Genomic DNA, 12983 nt, shown 5'->3' on the forward strand with positions numbered 1-12983 from the left:
AGGGCAAGCTTTCCCACACTTGAAAGAGGAAGGGCCTTTTAACTCCTGAAACCAGACTCTGGACTTCACTCGGTTCACTTAGCTTCTCTTGATTTTAGAAGAATTGGTCACAGGTGAAAAACCTTCAGAAACACAGAAAGCACACAATTAAGCAGTAGCTTATAGCCTACTATATATTTTAAACAATGAGTATTTACATTTCTTCACCATGTAGCGACTTTAAAAAGTCTGTGATGAAACGGGAAAAAGTCTGTGGCACGTCCACTACTTTGTGCCAGCAATCATCATCAACATATTTTAGGCCTGTGTGGCTCAGCAGCCATCAGCAACGAGTGTCCAGTTTGTTCTCACTAAAGCTTAGTAACTTTTGAGTTTCTGTTGTCCCATCACTACCCAGAGTTCACAGCCACAGGTGAGGGTTGGAAGGTAGATCCTAAATTGTAAGCCTCCGACTCAGTTCCCTCTCAGGGATTGCTGATGACGCCGCACCTGTTGGTCTCAGGCTTTGTTTTACCATCACTGCTGAAGGAGAGCCAGAGGTACCTGAACCCTTTCATTTGTGGAAGCTCAAGCTCCTTACACATTTGACTGCAAACCTCCTGGAGGTCCTGGACTCATGAAACCAACAGAACCACATCGTCTTCAAAGAGCAGCAACAAAGTTATGAGGTTCCCTGACCAGATACTTTCCTCACCCCTCCTGACCAAACAGAATCAGTGACAAGAGACAACACCAGACACACTAATAGCTTGATTTGTATAATTTCATCAGTTCTTTGGACTGTGGGCTAACTTTTCATCAGGAAGCGACACAGAACCATTTTTACCTGCACGAACAAATAAGCAGCAGCCCGGTTGGGTGCAAAACAACCCCAATCTGGCAACTGTCCTTTGTTTCAGCAGGTGTCCCCCCTGTTCCTCCCTGTTTCATGGTGGTGGTGGTGGGGGGGGGTTCTCTGCTTTGCCCCCCCGTCTCTCTTTCCTCTCCCCTGCTGTCGACAGGAGAAAAGAGGCCGAGTGAAGAAGAGAGGAGGACTCGGCTTCCTTCCCTCGGTGTGGTTTCCTGTTTGTAGGTGGGAGGATGTCGAGACGGTTGCAGCAGCATTCACACAAAGTTGCAGCTTCTTATAACACTCGGCAACGCTCTCAAGTGTCACACTTCCATCCCCTGATTGGTTCTCGGTGTTTGTGTGAAACCTTTTTTCTGACATTTTGCTGTTCTGAGCCGCAGGCCTCCTTTCCAATTTCCCCCACCATTTGCAGTTTGCAGTTGAAAGAGGACAGTTTGATCAACCCACACGCAAACCAGAGAGCTGGTTGGTTAGTGAGTCACCTGAGGGGTGAGTCAACCTTCATCTTACACTCTTTAACTGTAATCTCGCGCTCAGGGTTTGGCCACTGATCTTGGGTGTACGTTTTCTGAACTTTCAGCTGGTCGATCACCACCTTTCTCATCGGAGGAAGACGACGTAAGAGCGGAGGGCCTGTGGCAGGAGGTGAACCGAACCCCTCGACTCAGAAGGTGATTGGGTGCAGCGATGACAGAGCAGAGAGAGAGGGAGGAAAGAGCCCAGTAGGTTGCTGAAGGTGAAGATCAGACACCAGATCATCAGGGAGGGAAGACAAACCAGGCGGACAGAAAGAGAAGAGAGGGAGAAAGACAGCAATCGAGTCTTCAGACATGGCCGATGTTTGCTTAAAGTAGTCACCTCATGTGGACCACATACTGTGCGCCCCTAACCTTCACCGATCCTCCGTCCTCCTCGTCAGCGTACAGCCGTCTCTCCAGTCGCTCCTTGTCCTCAGGTGTAGGTGAGTCTGTTATCATTTTAGCTTCTCAGCTGTGGGTTTAATGACTTCTGTGTGATGGAGGAACCTCAGTTTGTTCACATGGAGCAGGTGAAGTTGGACAGCTTTCACACCGAGGCCTTCGCGGTGCTGAGACGTGGTGCGCCGCCATAGACCACGTACTCAACTACCGCTTCAAAGGCACATGAAGAATCACAGGGCTTTTTCATACTAAACGTACAAGTTCATCATAAGCACAGGTGATGCAGCCACAACCCAAAATACAATGACCTCCGCAGCGGGATTCAGGTGGGTTCTGGTGTTACCAGAAGGTTGAATTACAACATCTCAAGATACAAATTAAAAAATCGCAAGCAGGACAGAAAAAGATGAGGTCAAAAAATGAATTGTTTATGTTCTGATGTAGTTTGTAGGATTACGTGCTGCTCTGCCAAGATCACATGCAATAATTTTCATCTTCATTTTAAGGTAATGCAGTGGCTGTTCGTGTTTCAGCCAATCAGCAGAGGTTAGATCTTTTCTTACCCAGAAATTGTAGGTATGTGAGTCAGCACAGAAGAAATAAATCAATTAATTAAAATAAATTATTGTCAGATCATGACCGACTTCAAACTTTGCCATTTTGTCTGTTAAAGGAAAGGTGTGGGACATTTTGGGAAATGTATGTACTTATTGCTAAGATTCAGACGCTGTGGTAGACCAATCTGAAGCCACCACCAGGAGCCGGTTAGCTTAGCTTAGCATAAAGAGCTAGCCTGGCTCGATCTCGCAACGCCTCTGAAGCTCACTGACTGACGACTTCTCTCGCTTGTTCCATCGGGGTAAAATTAAAGTTTTCTTACATGTAGTTCTGTTTGTAAAAGCGGTGACTTCCTGGTGACACGTTGAGATTATCAGAAAACAAGCAGAAACTCTGGGAAGGTTTCGGAACTGATGACACAAGATAACAAATTTCTCTGAATCTGTTTGAGTTCCCAAAGTCTGCATCGAGTACGGTACTTCAGAACAGTGTGGAGGTACTTTGGTTCTGTCCTTCGACTCCTCTGCGTGAGAGTTTCTGCTCCACTACATTTATATGACAGCATAGTAAGTTTAGAAATAAAAATAATTACGATCTTATAAAAACACGATGCATTATTATAGTTGAACTGCTAACATTATCTCCGTTTCCACCATTTCCACCATCTACAACATGAACATAGTTTACATCAGTCAGCATAAACATCATTAATGTGATTTAACCACCTACGAGAGCTGCAGTTTTACTCTTTCTGACAGCACTTCAGTAACTTTCAGCTGTTTGATTAAATCTATTAATCTATATCATTTGTCTTTTCCTGTCACACTTCCTTCACACATCTTTGACAATTTTTTTTACACTCATTTCTATTGGCTGCCTGAAATAAGACCTGGCAGGTTTTTTTTCTTTTTTTTCGGCGGGGGGGGGGGGGGGGCAATATAAGTTTGAAGATGGAGCCAGAGCTCACAAGATGGCCGCCACACATGCTGCTGTGCTGTGTGCGGAGCTAAGTCTGATCTCTGTGAAGATAAGATTTAAATGAGCAACATGAGAAATATTAATCACCGAGTTGAGGACGAGGAGGAGGAGTCTGTGTGTTTGTGGCAGGTTTCACCATGAGATGGTACAGGGACTTTCTGTGAAGTGTGTTTCCAGCATTTGGAGTCGGTTGGTGCTTGTTCAGTGGAGAACTGAGGTTGGCAGAGGAAAGAAAATGAGGTGTACCAGTCAGTCCAAGCACATGTGAAATGGTGCTTCTTCCTGTGTGACGCACCTCCGCAAACATGAGGCACATCTTCATCGCGGCTTAATTCTGATACTGTGGGAAAGTGAAAACCACCAGAGCAGGTTTAAAACACGGCCTCCTCCTGTTCGCTGCTCAGATAACTGAAAACAAACTACATGGAAATCATGTGCAAGTGTGTACAAGTATGAGGTAGTACTCATACTTGTACACACTTGCACATGCATACTTAGGCTGGTATATGCTAAAAACGGCTTCTTATTTAAATGTTTAGCTTATTTAAATGTCTAGTTTTATATTCTATTTTCTGTTCAGCTTATATTCTATTTACGTCATACTTTTATATTTTTATATTCTACTTATTGCTCCCGGGACCTGAGTCCTAATTTCGTACCATAAACATGTGAATGTGATCTGGTATGACAATAAAGTTCCTTGAATCCTTGAATCTTAATGTAATCCATTGGATTACCTAAAAATGTGATCTAGTCTGAATACTTTGGAATTACTTCAAAATCTAACAATGAATGTTAGGTTGCATGAAGGTTGCAGGCACAAAAAAATCAAATATTCTTTTTAATTTAATTCTGTTTAAATTCAAGGCAAAGTGCGTGTTCAGCTCTTACAGTTGGGCAAATCAAATTAAGAAAACACATAACGCTCAGTTCAGTTTGGGATCTCTGGAGACTTGGATCACACCAGACGAGCTGTATGGTTGTTCCTGTTCTGTGTGGGGGTCAAATCATCACCACTGAATTTTGTGAACTGTGTGTTTAAGAATAAAACTTAAAGTAATAAAATAAAAGTTACTAATTGTGTGTCTATCCACCTGTTTCTCTCCCCGATTGAAAATGCTGGAAAAAAGTTGAAATGTCTCAAATACTGACAATCGATCCAGAAGTTGTTGGCATGTTTCAGTGTGGTGGACTGAATAAAAACCTCCAAGAGTCTCACACTGTCCTCTCCTGTCATCAGATGAAACATGGCCGACCTCTGGTTCCTCGTGCTTATGGTGGTCGCCGTCTTCGTCTGCATGGCCGTGCTGGCTGTCGCCTGTCTACAGTGCAGGAACAAAGGTCCTCTGGGTGAGACGTCGCCTCACGCCACACAGCACCACCAGCTGCTGCACCCACACATTATAACACCAAACATCATGTGGTTTCACACACAGGATCACAACACAACTGTCACACTTCTGGTGGTCAACGACACTTTGAGTTTTGATTTCTGCCGCCGTGAGCAGGATGGTTCTCGCTTGTGAGTCGGGTCCTGCTCAAGGTTTCTTCCTGTTAAAAGGGAGTTTTTCCTTGCCACTGTCTGCTTGGTTCAGGTTCTGGGTTTCTGTAAAGCATCCAGAGACAATTTTGATTGTAAAAGGTGCTACATAAATAAAACTGAATTGAATTGAATTGAATTGAGACGAGATGATGTCTTCACACCTGATTTACTTGAATCAAACTTTCTTTTCTGTTTCTTCCCACCAGTGTCCATCAGACAAGCGAATACTTCAGAGGAGTAAGTCTCTTCTTCTGTTGTTCCTCATGAATGAAACATAAAACTTGAAAATGAACTACAACAGTTCAGGTTAGAGCTGTTCTATAAAATGACAACTGAACGATGATCGAAAATGTCTGTTCTCTGTTCTTCAATCAGGTCCAGTGAATTCAGAGTCATCCATCCCAGTAAGTCCAAAACACCTGAAAGAGCTGAGAGGAGTTTGTACATTTAAGAAACTTACCAGATGATGGAGGTGACTTTCTCTTTCTGTTGAATTACAGCCCAGTCGACCATTGAGCGGAACCCCATCCATCCTCAGACCGGCCTGCTGTCTCCATAGTGAGTTACTTTATAAAAGAAAACCTCACCTGGTTCACCTGTCATCACCACAAGGCCTTCGTCAGCACCAGAGTTGAATGTTAACATGTTCTTATTTAAATGTTTTTGTGCTTGCTAAACATTTAGACCTGCTCAGACCAGATCTCAGGCAGATATTAGCAGCTTATTATTGATATGAGTAAGTCCAGGAAGAGTCCTGGTTGGTTCTGGACTTCTTGTTTCAGACCAAAGGAGAAAAGTCTTCACATCCTCGCCCAGATCTCTGCCTCTGATCTCTCAGATCCAAGAAGAGTTTCTTGGATTTGGTTTGAGCCTGAGCTGGGGCTCTGGGACAGAGGGACCTCGTGTGGGGTTTGATTTGGACAGAAAAGTTGTCCCTCAGGTTGAAAGTGTTTCCTGTCTGCTGTGTTTTCAGTCCACCATCAGCCGATCCTTTGACTCAGCGAAGACATCCATCCTTCACCCCAACAGAAACAGGTGAGATCCTCCTTTTCTCTTCACTTTTAGTTGATGATGTGTCCGTCAGTTTCCTGTGTGCTGTTGGCCTCCGCAGGCTTTCATTCACATTTGTAAAGTCGTGATCCATAAATAATGCCGGTCAGTGAATTAATATTTATTTCCTGTGTAAATAAAATGATTGCAGTTTATTTCTGACATTCATTTGTTCATGTTGTTACTCTTTAGTGTGGTGACTATCTTACTCTAAAGCTCTAACAACTGGACTTTTTCTGTCCAACAGAAAGTAATCCAAGTTATGAGAACCCACCTGATGGTAAGATCACATTAGTTTCAGCTGCAGCTGAGGATGACACATCTAACACATCAATGATCATATTGAAAGTGAAAGTAGGACTGAGCGTCTTGTGTTCTTCCGTCACCCACAAACATGAAGACATTTGCAGTGCAGCAGTCTTAGTGTTAATGTTTCTGTGCAGTCGAATATGCATGCTGTAGAACGTTTTGCTGCATGGAAGCTGATAAGAATATACATGTACAAATATACTGATACAAAAACAGACAGTCAGTATCCCTTAATGATCCACTGCTCTCCAGACCATTAGTTTCACACTCATTTACATATTTCTTGACCTTTTGACCATGACTCGGGACTTGTTGATGTTGACTCGGGACTTGTTGATGTTCACTCGGGACTTGTTGATGATGACTCGGGACTTGTTGATGTTCACTCTGGACCATGCATTGGGACTTGTTAATGTTGACTCGACTTGTTGATGTTGACTTGGGACTTGTTGATGATGACTCGGGACTTGAGATGACTCGCGACTTATTGATGTTCACTCAGGACCATGACTTGGGACTTGTTAATGTTTATTCGACTTGTTGATGTTTACTCGGGCCTTGTTGATGATGACTCGGGACATGTTGATGATGACTCGGGACTTGCTGATGTCTACTCGGGCCTTGTTGATGATGACTCGGGACTTGTTGATGATGACTCGGGACTTGTTGATGTTCACTCTGGACCATGCATTGGGACTTGTTAATGTTGACTTGACTTGTTGACGTTGACTTGGGACTTGATGATGACTCGGGACTTGAGATGACTCGGGACTTATTGATGATGACTCGGGACTTGTTGATGATGACTCGGGACTTGTTGATGATGACTCGGGACTTGCTGATGTTGCCTCTGTTGCTGTCCAAACTGAGCTGTAGTGTCAGTGTAGACATCAGAGGAAGAGACGAATCAGACAACAATAATTACTCAGCCTACTTTAGGTTTCACTGTGTGAAGTCACTGTGATGTCACTGTGATGTCAGCATGTTGGATGAGCTGAGCTGAATTGCTGTTTCCTGCAGGATCTAATTATGTAAGCGGTGACAGCGATGCTGAAGACGCTGGATACATGTAGGTTTCCTCTTTCACACGGACCATCTGTTGTTTCTTTTCAGTTTTTCAGGGCTACAGCAGTAAATCACATCTGAACGTCTCTTCTTCTTTGGTTTCTGCAGAATCGTGCTGCCCGAAGGTGAAGCTCCTCTGACCAATCACAGCCGAGCCTCGACGCCCAGTTCAGGTACAGTTTGAAACACAGACGCAGACTGCAGATTTCATCCAGCAGCTCCTGGGATCAGCTGATTGGCTGTTAAACCAGCAGAGGCGGTGACTCAGTATTACGCTGATGTCTCTTTTAAAAACCGATTTACATACTCGAATCCTCTGAGAAACACCTGACTGACCTCCAGCCTCCATCTTCCTGTTATATTATGAGACACGGTTGAGGATCAGTTGATTTGAGGAGGAATGTAAGCCGTTTCCTGTTCATTAGAGGTCACGTATGAATCGCTCAGCTGTTTCTTCTCATCCGCAGATGTGCGACACGATTATGAAAACGTCCCTGAGAAGAAAGGTGAGAAGTTTGTAATATGTGCTGATTCTAAAGGACCGTTTTGTGTTTTTTTAAGTCTTATTTTTAATGTAATCAGTGCTTCAGTTGATAATCAGTTCTGCCTTGTTCATGCTGCTCCAGATCCACCATCAGTCCGCCATAGTCCAACCAGACTGTCAGCTGAGGGAGACGAAGGTGAGCAGATCAGAATCATATTAATGGCCACAGCAACAGGCCTCTTTCAACCATCAGATTACATGCAGCAGATCCTCTGACTCCGTCTGAAGCACAACCAGCTGAGCTCACGGTGATAAATTTCTTTCCAGATGTGTTGGAGTCCCTCCTGTAGTCAGCCAGAACAGAAAAGTTGTCCCTTTTTTTGGGGCGTCCTTATGTTGAATAATTTTTTGTTGCAGTTTCCTCCCCCATTTGTTCTCTCTTTGCTGCTTGTTCTCTGTCTCCATGGAAACTGAGCTTCCACTGCTGTAAAACGTCTTTCAGTGCAGTAAATGCCTTAATGCTTTTCTTAAACTAAGGGATTCTGCTCCACACCCTTAAGGGAAATGAGGTCTTTAGGATCAGACTTTTTTCTGTGTACTCTCATCACTTTGTTTGTCCTGTAACCACAGCTGTGTCTTCTTGTTCTTGTCTCCTCAGAGGACAGAGAATATCTGAATGTGGATCCGATGAAAAGTGAGTAACTTTCAGTTTTCCCACAGGTCACCTGAGGTCACCTCTCGCCCCACTTTTGTGCTTCAGTTTTGTGTCACACGGTTGTAATGAATAAGACTCAGAGGACGTGTGACAAGTGCACTGAATGCGTCAAACCTCCAAAGCGTAACCACGACACATGAAGTCTAAATGTGATGAGCAGATTAGCGTGAAACAGACCGAGTCAAGTCATTCTGACGTTTAACTTCACGTTTTTCCTTCCACACCAGCATCACCGTCTCAAACCGACAGCGAGAGCGAAAGCGAGGACGACGAGGGCAACTACGTCAACGTGAACAACGGGACACCGTCCGCCTGACCACGGCGAGCCTTTCAGCTCCACCTGAAACCTCCTGATGGTCTTCGTTTAGAAGCTCTGACCCACTGAGAGAAGAAAGCGATGAGGAGAAGTGACTGCATGGAGGACAGAATCAGACGGGCCGTTTGCCTGGGCTGCGGTCTCACGCCGCTTTCACCAGGTTAAAGAGTGTCCATGTGATTCTGTCCGGGAAATCTCACTGCACGTGAACGCCTCCCTCTGCTCCAACAGTTTCTATGAGTTTCACCAAATCTGTTCTTGACTTTTAGCCATCAGTTTCAACTATCAGACTGTAGTGAGATGACATTAATTGAGTGATTCGCGCTGTTAAAACCTGACGACCTTAATGTTCTGTTAAAGCAGCAGCTCTCTGGCTGCAGACGAAACCTGAGACGCAGTTTGCCGCGTTCCAATCGATCTCCTGCTGTCCGTTCAATAAACTGTTGCGTCACATCCTGTAAAACACGGGTCGGCCCACCTTTCCCACGTCAGCAAACACGCGTTTTATGCTGCGACGTTTTTTTACAGGAGTAAGAAACAGAAACTGAAACGTCCGAAAAAGTTCCGCTCAAAACGTCGCAGGTGGTGACGACTCCCATGCAGTTAGGACACGCCCCCGAAGAGCAGCTTAAAGGTTCATTCCGGTATTTTCACTTTTATGGATTTTAATAAGTAAAAAAAAAAAAAGAATTTGTTTCAAATTGTTCCTGTTGATCAGTTTAACACAAGGGCAATTTTACTGCACAAATTTAGTTTTACTTTCTGAGACTTTGCTTTGCTTTTTATACTTTTGCTTTTTTTACTTGTAAATTTGACCTCTGAAAACGTTGAAGCTGAAGCCCACAGACAGATTGAACCTGTAAGACGGGGAACACTAAATTAAAATGCAGAATAATCTAACAGCTGTCACCTCTCCTGTCAGGCTTCAGGTATCATTACGGTCACCCTTTAAGTGCAGCGTCAGCTCATTATTTTGTCGTTTTCTGTCAGGTTATTGGTTGACCCTTTCCCCCACCTGTCTGACATCACGGCAGGTGTGTGCATGTTTGAGCTTTACTTTCATTTTACTGACAACTCCTGAGAATGTCTTCATTCACAAATTGTTTCTTACAGTATATTTATGTGTTGTTACCATGGTTACTGCTGTGCCTGGATCTGTAATCCATTTGTGCTAACTAGAATTTTTTTAAGTGACTACAATTTAAATAAACTTGAACAAAACTTTAAACTCTGGATTTCATTCCTTGCAGCTGCTTTCTTTTAACAAACACGTTTCACTGTTTTAGTCTAACACGATGAATTGTACGCTGGCTAAGAGTCCGTTTCCCCTTTCTGTGTCCCTGCGATGATGTAATGCACATTTTGAACACTAGGTGGCATTTGCAGGTAAAAGGCAGCGGAAGTATTTATAAACCGGAAGGTTACGAGGGGCTACAGGTGTTGTTGCCCGGGAAAGCGTAAAGTTTTTTGACCGTGGTGAAATGCAGTATGTGTTAAACTGAACGTTTACGTTGGAAATAAAAGAAGCGAGAAAACCACGGAGATTGGAAATCATTTGTACTCATTTCGTGTCCGATACGTACAGGAAGTGGCGCGCGCCGATTAAACACCGGCCCGGCAACATTAAGCGGCTTCTAGGAAAGCCGTCACACAAGAGTCAAAAACTGCTTCTAAGAACATTGAAACGTATCGACACGCCTAGTCAGCAGGTGACGTGTTGTCGGAGGCCCCGTGCACCGGATCGATGAGTTGTTTGCGGCGGCAGTGCTGCGGGATTAGGACGCCGGCGGGCTTGCGGGAGGCGGTGGACAGGACGCCGAATCGCCGGAATGGAACTCAGCGGCGGACATGATTCTGGACTCAGCAGGACCGGATTGGACGCCGATCAGCGGTGAGTCTTCCTCACGAGGTACGAGTAGCGCTATTTACTACTGTTAATGGCCATCCTTATCTTATGTGCACACGTTTACGGTCGTAAATCCAAGCTTCGTAGCTAAGTGAAACCAATATGGCAAACATAAACATCGATGACGATCTTTTCGACTTGTCTGAGACAGTGGAGTTTAAGAGGACGACAACAGGACAACTAAAGACCCAAATGACATGGGAAACTACAGCGGTCAGACCCAAACAGGTTACCAAACTAACCAGCAAAGCATTGTGCGACAAGCTGGAAAAGTTTCAAGTCAACAGAAGGGCTAAACTAAACAAAGCAAGTAGTTGACTGACTGACAATTGATTGTGACTCTGAGGTCAAATACTTTCTCTAAGTTTGTCATTGATGGGTTTGCTGCCTGGCGATCAGCTGGAAAGACAGCAAACCCCATGGCAAAGGAGCATGAACCTCGCAGTTCACAGATTTCGTCCATTTCCTCGGACGTGAAGTAAGGATATCATCTGATTCTGTACTGAGGGATGTTCAAGACTCTTCATTTGCAAAAACTGACTCAAGGATTGCAAACAAGTCTTCGCACAGGAAGGATATAAGAGGTGACAGTTTTGCCACCACAGTAAATTGTCTGACCGTGAGGTTGAGCCAAGAGCTAAAGATAATGGATCAATAAAACAAGGCATGTCTGAGAAGCCGAGACCCACTGTGTGCATGTGCTTCTCTCATGAGCACTCGCCGGACGACTGTCCACGGTGAAACAACAAGAAGCATCGGGCAAAGATAAACTTTCTAGTGGAGAAAGGAATTTGTATTGCTTGTCTGTGTACTACTTGTAAGAGTTGTGGGCAAAGCCATCCTGCGGTGCTTCATTTTCAAAGGGAGGCAGCTAGTGGAGATGCCAAAACGACCAAGGCTTCGTCAGCCAGTGGTTTGTCCGTTTCCCGAGGCATTTGTGAGCATACAGGGGCCGGAAAGGACGACTGTGTTTTGTCAGTACTGTCTGTTAAGGTTAAGTCAAGCAAGGGGGACAAAGTAATGCACTCTTACGCCTTTCTGGATCCTGGCAGTACTGCTACATTCTGTTCAGAAGGTCTGATTAGAAAACTGAACATCGAGGGAAGACACACCGGTTTCCTTTTACGCACCGTGGGACAGCAGAAGACGGTTCCAGCGTACACTCTCACTGGCCTTGAAGTGTCTGGTCGTACAGAGTGTCACCTACCAGAGGTACTTACTCAAAGTAAAATGCCAGTAGCGATGGCCAACATCATCACAGAGGAAAACCTGAGAGATTAATCATGTACTTTTCAGACTGCAGGAAACTCAAGGTTGCAGCTGCCGGGTTCCTTAAGGTGAAGAAGACTCTTCTTAAGTTGAGCCCAGAAAGAAAGGAGCTGCAGGCCTCCGATTCAAATGCGCCACGTACGGACTTGGAGATGGAGGTACTGGAAAGGTACAGGATTACAAAGGCAAATTCTGCCATAAGAAAGGTTGTACCTGACTGCTGCGTTTACACTGCAAGAACAACTGTACAAAAAATGGCAGGCTTGCTAGTAGAATGGATTTGCCTGATTTCCCTCCATTTATGAGTGCCGGAGTGGACTACTTTGGGACGATCAAGGTGAAGAGAGGGAGAAGCATTTGTAAATGTTATGGTGTGATTTTTACATGTTTGGCAAGCAGAGCCATTCATCCCGAGATGGAAACCTCATTGGACACCGATTCATGCATCAACGCCCTGCAGCGATTTGTGAGCAGATGAGGTCAGGTCGATGGATGCTCGAGTACCTTCCATTGCTTCAGGGGTGGCAGAAATGGCAAAAGAAGCCTTGTGCCAGGAGACATTGACCTGTTAGTGGATTCTACAGCTCCTCGTCTTTCCTGGTTGCTCGGCAGAGGGCTTAGAACTTTTCCTGACAAAAAGGGTCATGTGCGCTCAGTTTGCCTCAAGACAAAGTATAATGTTATGGAGAGGCCTGTAACCAAACTTTGTCTGCTACTTGATCAGTGTTCATTCAGTATGTAGGTAACTCTGTGTTCTTATTATATTGCGTACTTGTGATATTATATGTGTATTATAAGGTTCCTTGTTTTCACGAATGTGAATTGTTGTTAACAATTGTACGTAAGAGCCTGTTTTCTCTTTTTGTGTTCCTGCGATGATGTAATGCACATTTTGAACGCTGGGTGGCATTTGCCGGTAAAGGGCAGCGGAAGTATTTATATTCCGGAAGCTTACGAGAGGCTACAGGTGTTGTTGCCCGGGGAAGCGTAACGTTTTTTGACCGTCGTCATGGCGGAAAA

General features: G+C 44.6%; 1 protein-coding gene across 2 annotated transcripts; it reads left to right on the forward strand.

Moving 5' to 3' along the window:
- The first annotated feature begins 168 nt into the window (after positions 1-168).
- LOC124073459 lies at positions 169-9522 on the forward strand. 2 transcript variants are annotated; one of them, XM_046415700.1, is made up of 14 exons: positions 177-1339; positions 1431-1811; positions 4547-4656; positions 5056-5086; positions 5225-5253; positions 5350-5407; positions 5823-5884; positions 6147-6179; positions 7229-7277; positions 7382-7446; positions 7741-7779; positions 7900-7953; positions 8416-8451; positions 8700-9522. In XM_046415700.1, the coding sequence occupies exons 3-14, from the start codon at positions 4554-4556 to the stop codon at positions 8786-8788; spliced, it is 648 nt and encodes a 215-aa protein (XP_046271656.1). In that variant the 5' UTR covers positions 177-1339; positions 1431-1811; positions 4547-4553; the 3' UTR covers positions 8789-9522. The 2 variants fall into 2 exon arrangements, with proteins under 2 accessions (XP_046271658.1, XP_046271656.1); XM_046415702.1 differs by lacking the exon at positions 7900-7953 and having other exon boundaries at positions 169-1339.
- The last annotated feature ends 3461 nt before the right edge of the window (positions 9523-12983 follow it).

Source organism: Scatophagus argus, chromosome 16 (assembly GCF_020382885.2).
Source record: "Scatophagus argus isolate fScaArg1 chromosome 16, fScaArg1.pri, whole genome shotgun sequence".
In the NCBI taxonomy this organism is placed as follows: Eukaryota; Metazoa; Chordata; class Actinopteri; family Scatophagidae; genus Scatophagus; species Scatophagus argus.